This window comes from Carassius carassius, chromosome 6 (genome assembly GCF_963082965.1).
Source record: "Carassius carassius chromosome 6, fCarCar2.1, whole genome shotgun sequence".
Classification (NCBI taxonomy): Eukaryota; Metazoa; Chordata; class Actinopteri; order Cypriniformes; family Cyprinidae; genus Carassius; species Carassius carassius.
The window spans coordinates 37,093,018-37,109,228 of NC_081760.1; the positions used below are offsets into that span (position 1 = coordinate 37,093,018).

The 16,211-nt window shown below is 36.0% G+C and overlaps 1 protein-coding gene across 2 annotated transcripts in view; it reads left to right on the top strand.

Moving 5' to 3' along the window:
* LOC132142835 (Fc receptor-like protein 3) overlaps window positions 1–14,053 on the top strand; it is a 33,012-nt gene extending 18,959 nt beyond the window's left edge. The window contains exons 5-9 of one of the 2 annotated variants that reach the window (XM_059553007.1): window positions 9,458–9,721; window positions 13,306–13,393; window positions 13,559–13,607; window positions 13,690–13,770; window positions 13,857–14,053. In XM_059553007.1, the coding sequence (XP_059408990.1) occupies window positions 9,458–9,721; window positions 13,306–13,393; window positions 13,559–13,607; window positions 13,690–13,770; window positions 13,857–13,961 (587 nt within the window). In that variant the 3' untranslated portion in view covers window positions 13,962–14,053. Of the gene's footprint in view, window positions 1–9,457; window positions 9,722–13,305; window positions 13,403–13,558; window positions 13,608–13,689; window positions 13,771–13,856 lie in introns of those variants that run through there. The other variant, XR_009434112.1, reaches the window with a different exon arrangement.
* The last annotated feature ends 2,158 nt before the right edge of the window (window positions 14,054–16,211 follow it).

Below are 16,211 nucleotides of genomic sequence, written 5' to 3' on the forward strand. Positions count from 1 at the left end.
TAACTTTCACTATTGAAGTAACCTAATAAAGTTTGACATCCAGCATAAGCATTTCTCTTGTATCTTCTGTGTTTTTCATCATTGGTGATAGTATTATACATTAGGATATAAGGACAGAAGGAAAGAAGTGGTGAATATGAATACTAAGAATGGAAATCAACAGCACATATTTTGGGTCTGTTATGAGTTGCTATCTGCATATGAATATGTCTGGTTTCATAATTTATATTATCAATAGTTTGTACAATCCTACAGTTTATTTCTAGTTTAATGCTATATACGAGGAAAGAGAGACACTTTACTGTATCTCTTTATTACTGTATCTCTAGAAACGTGAAGTTTTAGGAAATCCTAAAGATGTTACCCTGTTTGAAACACTGCAGATGTTGTTACACATCCTCGTGTGCAGATGGTGTGTCTCAGTGACCGACACTCATGCTGCTCACATAGCAACATTGTGTCGGCCCAGATCCGGACCACATCTGGCACCCATGGAAAGATGATCTGGCCCACATGCAGCGTGGAATGATGGCCCTTGGGCGGACCGCTCCTGTTTGCCAGAACTGAGCCACAAGCAGGCCATAGCAATGCCACATGTCAGCCATGAGTAAAGAAATTAACCAGAACTGGACCTTATCTGAGCCACAAAATCTGTGTATATTAAATATGAAGTAATTTCAGCCTGAATAAGCCTGTTATAGAAAATATTTAGAATTAAATAAAATAATAGGACAATTCAGCTGCATAATTTATTCATGTTGCAATGCATGCTAGGAGTTCTATGTACTATGCTAGTACCCAGCATGCATTGCAGCGAGGTACATTTGATTGTCACCATTGTTGAGATTCATGTGCTGATTGTTGATGTCTGTGTGTGTCATCATAGGTTGGCTTTTTTCATGCTCGTTAGAATCTTCTAACTGATTGTTGTAATATTGCTGGATCTCATGCTGCAAAAACACATGGTTTGTGATGTGAATATATTAATGAAACAATTGTTAGATTAAAAAAAATAGCAAATCAGCCTGTTTCATGAGGATTATAAAATCACCAAGAGATAACCGCCATCACCTGACCTCAATACTCTTTAGCTTTCTTTGATGCCGCAAATGTGTTTAACCAAAAAGACTAAAGATAGAATAAGAGTTAAGAGTGCAACTAATGGAAACACTAATCACTGTTATGGTGACACACATTAGAGTTAAACCTCTGTTAATTCTCAATAAAAAACTTTTGTAGATGTCTAACAGAAATAAAGTCAGCCTGGTTAGTAATAAGTGAAGCTGGTAATGCAGTTTGTGGAGTTGTTTAATCCTCGAGATCTTGAGAGATTTAATGTCTTCTTTTATCTACAGTTGATTTCATCTAAGGTTGTGGCTGAAGTCAGTTGTAGTTCTTGTGTTTCTGCTCATCTCTTTTTCTGTTCTCTTCTTTCCTTCAGTGATTCTGCTTGTTAACAGGCTTATTCAGGCTGAAATTACTTCATATTTAATATATAAACAGATTTTGTGGCTCAGATAAGGTCCAGTTCTGGTTAATTTCTTTACTCATGGCTGACATGTGGCATTGCTATGGCCTGCTTGTGGCTCAAATCTGGCAAACAGTAGCGGTCCGCCCAAGGGCCATCATTCCACGCTGCATGTGGGCCAGATCATCTTTCCACGGGTGCCAGATGTGGGCCGGATCTGGGCCGACACAATGTTGCTATGTGGGTGAGTATTGCTAAATTTGGCATGAGAATTCATTTGTAATATAATTTTTTTTTCATGCAATCAGTACATAAGTGAGTTTCAAAAAGCTGATATTAAATCTTAAGTCACATGGATTCATTTTCACCTCCAATATATAATTATTATTTTTTTTAGCAAAATAACCACATTTACGTCATTTGGTCATCATCTATTCACCTTCCAAAGTTTTATGGTGATATGCTTTTAGAGTTTGACATCTAATTTTATACAAAGATTAAGAAATATATGTCTTGTGTAATATTTGCTGTCATAAGTCTCATTGCTTCTGATCTCATGAAATGAATGATATAATAAACAGATAAAATAAATGTACAAACTATGTACTTGTTATTGTAATAACTTGGTACTATCGCTGATCCTTCCCCTGAACCTAACCCTAACCCATGTGAGTTCCTTATGTATTCCAGTATTTTCTGAAGTAAATAGACTGGAAGTAGTCTCCCTGAAAAAGGGGAACACAGACATTTTAAACAGACAGACATGAACAGATGTTGAGTTTCCCTCAACTTCTGCATTATAAGTGGGTAAAAGAACCATTCCATTTTTACAATATAACCAAGAAATGCATCCTAACTTGTATTTAAAATCATTGCATTATTATTATACACAAAGTTACACATATTGTACTTTCGAACAAAACAAATAAAGAAATGAGCATCAATTGGCATAAAACACTATATCAATTCTGGTATAAACAGGTTAGCACCTGTATGTGTGACAAAATAACTTGTATAAAATAAAGAAAAAGCAGAATAAATCATATTACCTTAAATCAAAATATGTGTAATACTATACATTAAACTCTTTACTCACAGGTCATGTGTACTCTGTCCTTAACGTGTGTCTCAATCTAATAACATTTCAGTTATCACAATATAAAAATGTACACATTTTAAATGTAATGAAGTCATAACAAGCTGCCAATAATTTAACATGGAAGGATTCAGCACTGACCTTTTAACACTCATCTATGAAACAAACTTAAATGAGAATAAAACGTGTGAAGAGATAATAATTTTTTGTTTTCTCCTCATAAGTGTTGTTAGATAATCTTATACTTACTAGCTATATTAACAGTACAGTGCATGTGCTAACGATAGCCTGGCATCGAAAACTATTAACGTTCAACATGTTCGACTCAATCTCATCCCTTTTTTCACAATACGGACATAACAATTATACGAACACCGTATATACTCAAACCTATTTGATCATTACTATTAGGATATTGAGGGGATTACCTGAAAAAGGGGAACGTAGATATTTTAAACAGACAGACACGAACACTTGTTGTGTTTCCTTCAACCAGGGTTAACCTTACCAGGTTTTCAAAACAAAACCCACCCAATCACTATTCAAAACTAGCCAAAACTAGCCCAGTCGAGTTTTGAGGGCGCGTCCACGTTAAACAATTGTGGTCAGGAGATAAAATACACATTGACGTTTTGGTGGGTTTCACTTGTAAAATTAGCATTCCAGGTACAAAATATCAAGTTATTGGGGTCATTTAAACCGACAGACATGAAAAGCAACCAGCTGCAACAGTGTTAAAGTTGTCCAGTTCACCAGAAAAACCACAGACTTGGCAACACTGCCTTCAACTTCTGTATTATGAGTGGGGGAAGGGAACCCATGTGCCTGTGCTTCACCCTCTGCTGGAGTCTTTCGGTACTGCATCATAGACTACAGGACACAACGACATATTAACTATGAAATAACAACAAAAATTATATTTTCTCTTAATCGTTTTAGTACAGGTAAGTGCACACTGTAAAATAAGGTGCAACCGAAAAACTACAATAATTGCTTTGATAACTTTTATTGCTTCTAAACTAACTTTATGCAACTATCAATAAAATGTGCTTCATCTTTTTGACCACCACATGACAGAAAAGTGAAAGGAAATGCAGAAAAGGTTCGAGTAATGAATCCCAGTTCTCTTGTTTTGGGAGGTATTCAGTAGATCTGTTTGTGATTTTGAAGAGCTTTAATTTTTACATGTTCCCGTCTTGTGTTTTATTGACTCTTATTTTGAAGTATTGCTGGTCGTTGTTTTGCTTATGTGAACTGTTCTGTGTTTTTAGCTTTGTCTGGGTTTATCTGCTTTGTTTAGATTATTTTATAATTTTTGTTAATAAATTGTACTGCATTTAAATCCTCACTTCTTCCTTGCCTCAAGCGTGACATTAATACTATCTGCTGTCAGTCTGGTGTGTAAGTGCTTGTGTTGTCGGTCAGAAACTGACACCGACTCACTTAAACACCATGTATTTGCTCATGTTTCTGATTGTGTAAATGTAGTTGCGTTGCATGATTGCTTCATAAGTTAAAAAAAGAGTTTGTGTTAGAAAGAGGATCTTGAACCTAAGAGCTGTAAACCTTCATCCATTAAAAAATCTTGATGCTCCTCCAGTTATGATGAGTATCTTTACAAAGCAATCATGTTTCACATATTCTCTCACAAAGATTTAACAAAAGTCAATTCTAAAGCTTATTTATTTGGATCTGGAGACTTTTCTAGTTGTTGTTGTGTAGTTGAGATGGTGTTATGCATATGCAGAAAGAGGAATCTTTAAATGCAGATTCATGTGTGAAAACTTACACATAAACTGCTGATATTTCTCTCATTTGGCTGCCGACACTGAGACATTGACACTGCAGCGTGGTAAGACCATTTTTACCATTATTTAACATTATGTAAAATAATTCTGAAGGGCTACAACATATATTTGAACAAATGTGGTGATGAGTTGAAGATACATGTTGTAGATTCATACCCTGATAGCACACGTACATCACAGAGACGTCTGTTAATGTCTGAGTCTGCAAGACGTGTTTTTGAGAGTGTTTGCTCATCTACAATATGTCTATTGGATGTTTCCTAGCAGATGTTAAATTGATGTTATAAAAATGTCTTTAAGATGTTTATGATGTAGAATGCATTTAAAACTGACATAAGATGTCTATCAGAGATTTGTACACAGCAGGTGCTTTCCAGATGAAGCGATCTTTAACAGACTTCTTGCAGACGTACCTGTGCTATCTGAGTATGTAAATAATGTGTGAAGATCTTTACATGAGGCCTGACATGAGAAACCTCCTCAGCACATGTCAAGCCTTCACTGAGCACTGAACTATTCAGAAATCATCACCATCTCTATCCAATATTAGGACAATAGAGTTTGAGATCTATATAGATGATGCTCATTAAGTCATATCTGTCAGTTTTATGATCGCAGAAATCACTATGGCAACATCACTCATGATGTCACTTCCTCTGATCTTCATGATCATGACTGCGGGTGAGTCTTCAGTCACTATACAGACACTTTAACACTCTTTGAAAAGATGATCTAGCTCTTCACAATTTGTAGCTTTTATACTAACATGAGTGTTTAGCTAACAAATAAAAATGGTCAAAATAAAAAGATACTTTTTGTGCACTGGATCAAATCACCAGAAACACCACCTCACTCTCTCATGTCTGTGTTTCAGGGAATGATGGTCAGCAGGATTGGGGAGTGAATTACAGCCCTTCATATATTTGTGCATTAAAGGGTTCAACAGTGAAAATGTCCTGTACTTTAAAATATCCTAGTGATTATAAGATTGAAACAGTCTTTTGGACCAAACCTGGTTTAACTGATGGAGATCTACCAAAGCTGTGTTTAGTTCCAGAAAACAGAGGAAGAGTTCAGTGTGACGAAGAAAATGAAGACACTTACAGCATCACTCTGACAGATGTAACAGAAGCTGATAAACATCTCTACTACTGCAGATTCACTACATATAGAGGAACATGGACGGGGATTCCTGGAGTTCAGCTGGACGTCACCGGTACTGACCTCTCAGAAACACACACACACACACACACACACACACACACACACACACACACACACACACACACACATACACACACACACACACACACACACACACACACACACACACACAGTGTGCACTTTGGATGGGTTAAATGCAGAGCACGAATTCTGAGTATGGGTCACCATACTTGGCTAAAGGTCACTTCACTTAACTTTTTCTGAACACAAAAAGAGAAATGTCATAAAATGTCCTGATTGGTTGTTCATGTAATGAACGTAAATTGTGACGTTCTTAATGCTTTAACAAAAGATGCAAAACTGTATTAAAATAATGTGACTTTTGACTTGCATTCCATGTGTTCTGGTGCAGTGGCGGATCTAGAGAATTTTTCCTGGGGTGGCATGAGGTTTCAGGAGGGGGACATGGACATTATTCATAATTTAAAATGCTACAGTTTTCATTGAATGTGTTTTGTTCTCTACACTGCAGTCCATGTGAGTCAGACGTGCAGTGCTTGTGCAACACCAGCTTATGACACCGCTTAGATATCTCAGTTGTATTTGGCATGTCGACCATTTTTCAAAATTGGATAGTCATAGATGCTGGGAAAGTGGATGCATGCCAATTTTGTGACAGCAGTAGTTTAAACACACACAGAGCTAGACTAACATTAGATCCTTATCTGACCTGACGATCATAGAAAAATTCGATGAGACAACAAAGTGTTGCGGATGTAAATAACGGAACAATGTGGTTGTTGCAGGGTTAACTGTCTGCTTATGGACTTTTTCGACTTTGTGTCAGACTTACCTCTAAACTCACTGCTCACTGTTTATCAACCTCTCTTCTCTGAGACACTGTGTACTGCAGACAGATGCACCGAGCAGCCTGCCCAGCCTGCCCTGCTGCCTGCCACTGACTGGTGAAATTTCGCGGGGGTCGCTGCTGTGCTGGTGATGGGTGAAACCATTGTGACTGTGAGGGGGAGGGGATTCTAAATCAGCGATTTCAGTTTGAGAGGAGTTTGGTGCAGGTCTCCTTGACCTTCAACGTGTAGGCTATGAACATAAAATATACTTAAAAAATATTATCTGATTTATAAATGGGGTGGCAACAGGGGTGGCAAGACTGTATCCCAGGGGTGACAGCTGCCACCCTTTGCCACCCCGTAGATCACACATGCACACCATGCAGATAATCCACTTAGAATATACAACATGAGTTGCATGAGAGTGTTTTTGAAAGCGTTTGCATCCTGTTTTTAAAGCCTGAAGAAGATCACCATTCACATTTCATTTTATCTGTTTAACTGTTATGTTAGAGCTGTACATTATTGTTATAGATATTATGTTGGCACCAGAAGAGATTAGTTATTGTCTTCGATCAATTTTGAAATCAAAAGAAGAGATTAAAGGAAATAATGCTAGATTGTTTATTTAGCCACAAAGACATTGTTTCTTTGAAACATGCATTGGCTGTAAAGCAATGAAATAATTTTAAAGCATTTTTTAACAGTGTGTTCTGAAAAAGAAAGAGGCCACATGGCTTTAGAACAACAGCAGAGTGATAAAAAAAAAGAATTAATTTGAGTTTTTGTGTGAACTCTCACTTTAAGATGATGGTGAAATAGAGAAAGAGTTGTTGCTGTTGTTCTGTCAGACCTGCAGGTGGAGACACAGCAGAGTGTGAAAGAGAGAGATTCAGTCTCTCTGAAATGTAAAAGCAGCTGCTCTCTGCCTCAACAAACAACATTCATCTGGTTCAGAAACACACAGAGATTAACTAAAGGAACCGTGAAAGAGAATCAGCTTCAGCTGCAGTTAGTCAGTCGTCAAGATGCAGGAAACTATCAGTGTGCTGTTTCAGGATATGAGCATCTGATCTCTCCACCCGTTTATCTTAAAGTACAATGTGAGTATAAGCTGATTCATTTACATTAGTGAAATATTTCACTAGTTATTTCACACCAAGTTCAACATCAGCGGAAAACTAAAAGAAATGAAAGATTCATTAAAGCCTAATAATATTTGTCATACATGAGTGTTTAGCTAACAAATAAAAATGGTCAAAATAAAAAGATACTTTTTGTGCACTGGATCAAATCACCAGAAACACCACCTCACTCTCTCATTACTGTGTTTCAGGGGGTGATGGTCAGCAGGATTGGGGAGTGAATTACAGCCCTTCATATATTTGTGCATTAAAGGGTTCAACAGTGAAAATGTCCTGTACTTTAAAATATCCTAGTGATTATAAGATTGAAACAGTCTTTTGGACCAAACCTGGTGTAACTGATGGAGATCTACCAAAGCTGTGTTTAGTTCCAGAAAACAGAGGAAGAGTTCAGTGTGAAAATGAAAATGAAGACACTTACAGCATCACTCTGACAGATGTAACAGAAGCTGATAAACATCTCTACTACTGCAGATTCATTACAAACATTGAGAAGGGAAAATTGACGGGGATTCCTGGAGCTCAGCTGGACATCACCGGTAGAGTTAGTGACCTCTCAGAAACACACCACACACACACACACACACACACACAAACACACACACACACACACACACACACACACACACACACACACACACACACACACACACACACACACACACACACACACACAAACAACACACACACACACACACACACACACACACACACACACACAAACAACACACACACACACACACACACACACACACACACACACACACACACACACACACACACACACACACACACACACACACATTATGCAGCAGTCACCTGTTATTCCTGTAGCTCAGAAAGTAGATCACGACACTAGTAATGCTAAAGTTATGGGTTCAGTTCCCAAGAAATACATGAACTGATAAAATATTTACCTTGAATCAATGTAAGTCACTTTGCATAAGAGCATCTGCTAAATGCATCAACATAAATGATTCATTCTTCACTAGTCATATAATAATTGCTGTTAATAATATTAATCGTCTGGTTGACTACGTCTTGTATTCATTTTTCTAAAAAAATCCTGTCAAATGCACATAAACTGACAGTCACCACTTATAAGCTACTACTAAATATTATAGAAATGTAATTTTCTGTAAAGTTGGTTTGTAATGTTTACAGAAATAAATTTGAATTTAATTGAATTTAACTAGTTTATTCACTTTAAAGTTCCCATTGTTATAATATTATTGATGTTTTTATTAATCTGATGGTGAATCAGTGTTGTTGCTGTTGTTCTGTCAGACCTGCAGGTGGAGACACAGCAGAGTGTGAAAGAGAGAGATTCAGTCTCTCTGAAATGTAAAAGCAGCTGCTCTCTGCCTCAACAAACAACATTCATCTGGTTCAGGAACACACAGAGATTAACTACAGGAACAGGAGAGAATCAGCTTCAGCTGCAGTCAGTCAGTCGTCAAGATGCAGGAAACTATCAGTGTGCTGTTTCAGGATATGAGCATCTGATCTCTCCACCCGTTTATCTTAATATCGAATGTGAGTACAAACTGGTCCATTAACATTGGTTTATTATTCTCTGAGATTTTTGAATTTAGTTCAGATTTGTTTGATAAATTCAGCCCAATCATACAGACTGCATGCCATTTTTCTTTATTAATCTACTAATATGTCAAATGAATGTGATTTATGAATCTGTGTTTAGAGACCGTCTTTATGAATCTGTGTTGATAAATCAGTACATGTAATATTGTTTTATTTACTGTGCATCTATTCAGATGTAATTTTAACCTTTCTGATCGTCACTCAAATAAAATCTCTTTCAGTTTCATCTTGCAGAGACACTTTAGTAATTGTTAACAATGATAAGAGAAGGTCATGAGATGAATAATGTAATTATTCTCATCATTTAAATATGTTTAATCTAGATCCTCCACAGAGCGTCTCGGTGTCCATCAGTCCGTCTGGTGAAATAGTGGAGGGAGATTCAGTGACTCTGATCTGCAGCAGTGATTCAAACCCTCCTGCTCTCATCTTCAGATGGTTTAAGGAGAATCAAAACTCAGCTGTTGGATCTGGACAGAGTTTCATCATCTCCAGCTTTAACTCCAGTCACAGCGGACGCTACTCTTGTGAGGCTCAGAATCAACATGGATCTCAGAGATCAGACTCTGTTTCAGTCGCTGTTGAAGGTATTTACTATAAACACTCAGTTTTAGCTCTCTTCAGCAGTGTGTCCCATACATTAATTTATTTGTAGCGGGCTGGGTTGCGTGAGTAATGCCTAATAAATCAGTGTTTGTGAGCTCAGTGCTGCTTTGTATACAGCTGTTACCGGAGAAACCTCTATCTCTCCCTTTTCTAATAACATCTTATGCTGGCAGAAAAATAATCTGCATATTTATGTATGGGGTGTGGCGGGATGAGCAAATGACAGACACAGTGGGCGTGGCATCAGCACGGTGGCCGAGAGAGCTCAACACGCTGCAACTTAAGAAAACACATGCAAATTGAAAAAACACCAGCAAATGAAGAAACATCTTCATCAGTTTGACAACACAAGTGTTGCAAATCCTCACAGCACATGCAAACTAAGAAACGCTGCAAATCCTCACAGCACATGCAAACTAAGAAACGCTGCAAATCCTCACAGCACATACACATTAAGAAACAATTAATGAAGCATTGCAAATTTATTTTCATTAACCTTGAAATTATATTTCCACAGTGGCGGAGCCAGGAATTCTTCACAGGGGAGGCCAGGCAGGGGCCAGTAGTTACTTTGGGGTGGCACAAAAAACATAATTTTGCAAACAAACACGGCACTTATTCAACCATAAAATACTTTTTAAAGTATTGTATGTGCCCAAATCACTACGATGTATAATGTACAATAACTAGCCTGCAATGGCATTTTTTTATTAAAGTTTACCATAATCCTGAGCCTCATAATCTTACTCACCCTCAAGTTATTTAATAAAATAAAACTTAGAAAATTCACTTTGGAAACAGAATACATATCTCCCAATGATAATGAAAAGTTTAAAAAGGACAAGAAATTATTTACTGAAGTGAATTTAATTTCAAGTGCAAACTATGAAAATTCAGCAAACTTACAAGCGGTTTCCAAATTACATGTCACTAGTTAAACTAGTACAAACAACCTACATTAGTTTGATTCTATGGTTATTGTGCTTAAGTAGTCAAGTGTGTGTGTGAGTGGAGGTATACCTAACATTTCTCTTGGGCTTGTGCTCTCTGGAAATTCTTCTCCCTCACTCTCTGGGTCAGTCTGGTCTTTCTCTCTTTCATCCTGCCTATTATTCTCCTGTGTCTTAGTCATTTGGCTGCTTCTTGCTACTCTTCCTGAAGAAGGATGCTATATCTGCTGCCTTTCTCTTCATTTTCCACACATTTCACTGACTGACTGACATAAATACAAATCAAAACATTAGCAAAACATATCAACATTAACATGTTTGAAAAACAGCAAAAAATGTAGGATTATTATTGAGCAAAGATTAGATGTTTTTGCTGTAGGTTTCTAATTTTATCTTGAGTTTATATCTAGAACTCTGCGTCATGCGCGTGACAACACAAATATGATGAGAGCGCAGCGGTTATTCACATCCATCTAACGTTAGCGTGTTTACATAGAAAAGTAACGTTACTGTATATAAAATCGACTTAGAAGCTAGTAATTATATTGGTATGTTGAATCACATTAAATGTTTCATGATTAAAACATACATTTATATATTCAGAGATAAAATAAACATAGTTTTGAGCATCCAAGTCAACACTACCCTTAGCAAAAAGTAGTATACTTTAAGTTTATTTTATTAAGTTTACTTAAGTAAAGTTCAAGTATACTTTCAAGTTTACTTTATGTAGCAAGTATACAAAGTTTTCTAGTGTTCTAGTAGTATACTTGTAAGTGTACTGTTTCAATACTCCTTGGGACTAAATCTGCCCACTTTCTAGTATATAAAATATACTTTTAAATATACTTTAAGTATAACAGTAGCAAACCTCTATGTTTGTAGTTTATACAGCAATTATAATAAAAGTGAACTTGATTTACTGATAGTTTACTAATTAAATACTTTGTACACTTATACTGCAAGTATATTCATAAGTTTTATTTAAGTGAAATTTATATCATACTTTAAGACTACTATGTCCCTATTTAGGTTTGAATTTGTATAAATTTTGTTACATGAATATCTGAGCATGCAAAACATACAAAGAAAAAACAGTGTATCTGCTTGTAAACAAAAACATTTCATTCTAGCTTCATGCATTCTTTTTTAAAACACTTTAATGTGGGTAAGTTACAAAAAAAGATGATAGATTCAGGCTACACACACTTTAACTACACAGAAATCCTTGCAAAATTCCAATCAGACAACGGATGAGGAGATTTCGCTCAAGAGCAATTGATGACATGGCTGAGAAGAAAATATTTAAGTGTAGGTATTATTATGGTTTTTATGACCTAGATGTACATTTTACCAGTTGTTACCTACAGTTTATACAAACATTATGGTCATCGACCAGTGATTGATATCTCAAACATAATAATAGCGGTTAGACGTTGGATTTTGGTTGAAAATGAAAATCGAGTTGACGTCTAAATCCAACGACTGTTTGACGTCAAGCTCCAATGTTGGGCAGATGCTGAATTTTGGCTGGAATAAACCCCCCCCCCCCAAAAAAACATAAAAAACGGTGAAATGCATGGCAGTACATGTATTACCAGCTTCGCTTATTACTAAACAGTTTGACTTTATTTCTGTCAGACGTCTACAGAAGTTCTTTTTGAGAATTAACAGAGGTTTAGATGTTGATGTTTTATTTGAAAATGTTTGGTCACCATTATTGTGATCAGTGTTTGATTTAGTTGTGTAGTTTGACTCTTGGCTTAATAAGTTTGTGGATCCTGTAATAGTGTTTACCAAAACACACAATTTGTTATAAAAGGAGCCATAAACAAAGATAAGGTGATATAGTTTTCATCATCATGAAGAAAAATGATTAAGATAAATATTTTTATCATCATTGACCCAAAGTGGTTATTTATTATTAATGAACGATTTTCAAGAGACAATATTTTACATGTGGCAGAAACACCGGGTTTGTAATATGAATGTACTAATGGAACAACATAATTGTTAGATTAAAAAACATCAGTGAATCAGGTTATTTCATGATGATTATAAAACCATTAACAGGTAACAGCCATCATCTGATCTCATGTAACTTTAGCTTTCTTTGATGCTGCAAATGTGCTCGACAAACAAACTATCACAGCAGCCACAATAGCCAAAACATACAATAAGTGTTAAGAGCCCAACTAATGGAAACACGAATCACTGTTATGGTGTTTAACTGTTATGCTGTTATGGAAATTAAACACATTAGAGTTAAACCCCTGTTAATTTTCAATAAGAGCTTTTGTAGACGTCTGACAGAAATAAAGTCAGTCTGGTTAGTAATACGTGAAGCTGGTAATGCTGTTTGTGGAGTTGTTTAATCCTCCCCTGCTGAGATCTTGAGATATTTAATGTGCTGCCATGCATTTCACCCTTTGTTGCAGTGTGGTGCTTATTCCAACCAAAATTCAACGTCTGTCTGATGTCGGAGTTTGACGTCAAACAAAGTTGGGTTTAGACGTCAACCCGACTTTAATATTCAATACTCGTCACAGGGGGCAGGGGAGTGCCGCCACAAATAATGTGGGAAGTGTGAAATAATCTTCATGAACATCTTTCAGGGACTCAGAGAGCTGTTCTACAAACAGTTACTGGGACTGTGGCAGGATTGATCATCATCATCATCATCATCATCATTGTGTTCAGGAGGTGAATGAAGTTTGTCTTGACACAAAATTAATCTTTTTTTTCCAGTAAATTTAAAATATATGCACACTTTATCTTATTTTCTAGAAAAAAAATACTTTTTCCTGATTTTAGTATTTTTTATTTATGTGATGTTTTAACATTTTAATAGTTTTCTCCTGTTTTCAGTAGGAAGAGGAAGAGAGAATGTGGAACTGAAGACGTGAATCAAAAGCAGGTAAACACACACCTCCATCTTCAACTGCAATATTTGATGATGTTGCACTGAGCTATAAATAAAAGACAATCTTTCTCTGTAGACGGCTGACTCGAGTGATGATACATACACAGCTCTGGATCCAGCGTCCAGAACATCAGCTGACATTTACAGCACGATCAGAGTCAGTAAATATCTCAAACAGTTTTTACTCTCACATTCAGCAGATCCATATAAACACAGACTGTTCTGTTCATCTGTCTCTCACAGTCTGGTGACTTCAGACCTCCTGATGACACCTACACGGCTCTCGATCTTCAGGCCAGATCCTCTGATTATGAGACTCTAGCAGTAACTTCAGCACATCCACATTAAACTCTCCTCACAGAATTACTGCTCAGATGGAAATACAGATGCTCCCCAGAAACTCATAATTTGATGCTTTGTTTATTATAAGTAATTTTCTTAAACCTTTTTGAAGTAAAAGTGTTTACTGTAATTGAGCTTATAACAGTTTGCAGAAATGTATTTTTTTTTCAGTCTTTCCAATATTGTGCATTGCACATTTTCATTATACTTGTGCTGCACTCACAAATATGATTTTATATTTTAACGTGTATTTCTGTTTGTTTTTTAAGTAACATTATAATGTAACATATTTAATAATGTAGTTTAGTATCTCTTCACTGGAGGATTGAAGATGAATTATGTTATTTTCAAGCAGCGTTTTCTTGTTAAACTCTGGACAATTTGTAACTGATTGTATTAAAGTTTCTAGCTGCTCTATCAGTGGATTTTGTTCTACTGTATCTTTATTGAAGTAACCTAATAAAGTTTGACATCCAGCATAAGCATTTCACTTGTATCTTCTGTGTTTTTCATCATTGGTGATAGTATTATACATTAGGATATAAGGACAGAAGGAAAGAAGTGGTGAATATGAATACTGAGAATGGAAATCAACAGCACATATTTTGGGTCTGTTATGAGTTGCTATCTGCATATGAATATGTCTGGTTTCATAATTTATATTATCAATAGTTTGTACAATCCTACAGTTTATTTCTAGTTTAATGCTATATACGAGGAAAGAGAGACACTTTACTGTATCTCTTTATTACTGTATCTCTAGAAACGTGAAGTTTTAGGAAATCCTAAAGATGTTACCCTGTTTGAAACACTGCAGATGTTGTTACACATCCTCGTGTGCAGATGTTTTTTCATGCAATCAGTAAATAAGTGAGTTTCAAAAAGCTGATATTAAATCTTAAGTCACATGGATTCATTTTCACATCCAATATATATATTTTTTTTATATAGTTTTATGGTGATATGCTTTTAGAGTTTGACATCTAATTTTATACAAAGATTCAGAAATATATGTCTTGTGTAATATTTGCTGTCATAAGTCTCATTGCTTCTGATCTCATGAAATGAATGATATAATAAACAGATAAAATACATGTACAAACTATGTACTTGTTATTGTAATAACTTGGTACTATCGCTGATCCTTCCCCTGAACCTAACCCTAACCCATGTGAGCTCCTTATATATTCCAGTATTTTCTGAAGTAAATAGACTGGAATAGTCTCCCTGAAAAAGGGGAACACAGACATTTTAAACAGACAGACATGATCAGATGTTGAGTTTCCCTCAGCTTCTGCAATATATTCCGACTTTTTTTATATTCCATTTTTACAATATAACCAAGAAATGCATCCCAACTTGTATTTAAAATCATTGCATTATTATTATACACAAAGTTACACATATTGTACTTTCTAACAAAACAAATAAAGAAATGAGCATCAATTGGAATAAAACACTATATCAATCAGGTTAGCTTGCACCTGTATGTGTGACAAAATAACTTGTATAAAATAAAGACAATGCAGAATAAATCATCCATCATCTTCCGTTTATCCGCGGCCGGGTCGCGGGGGCAACAGTCTAAGCAGAGACGCCCAGACTTCCCTCTCCCTAGCCACTTCCTCCAGCTCTTCTGGGGGAACCCCGAGGCGTTCCCAGGCCAGCCGGGAGACATAGTCCCTCCATCATATTACCTTAAATCAAAATATGTGTAATACTATACATTAAACTCTTTACTCACAGGTCATGTGTACTCTGTCCTTAACGTGTGTCTCAATCTAATAACATTTCAGTTATCACAATATAAAACTTTACACATTTTCAATGTAATGAAGTCGTATCAAGCTAAATTTAAGTTGGAAGGATTTAGCACTGACCTTTTAACACTCACTCATCTACGATACAAACTCAAATGAGAATAAAACTTGTGAAGAGATAATCATTTTAACAGCATAATACTGTTTTCTCCTCATAAGTGTTGTTAGATAATCTTATACTTACTAGCTATATTAACAGTACAGTGCATGTATTCACGTTCAACATGTTCGACTCAATCTCATCCCTTTTTTCACAATACGGACATAACAATTATACGAACACCGTATATACTCAAACCTATTTGATCATTACTATTAGGATATTGAGGGGATTACCTGAAAAAGGGGAACGTAGATATTTTAAACAGACAGACATGAACACTTGTTGTGTTTCCTTCAACCAGGGTTAACCTTACCAGGTTTTCAAAACAAAACC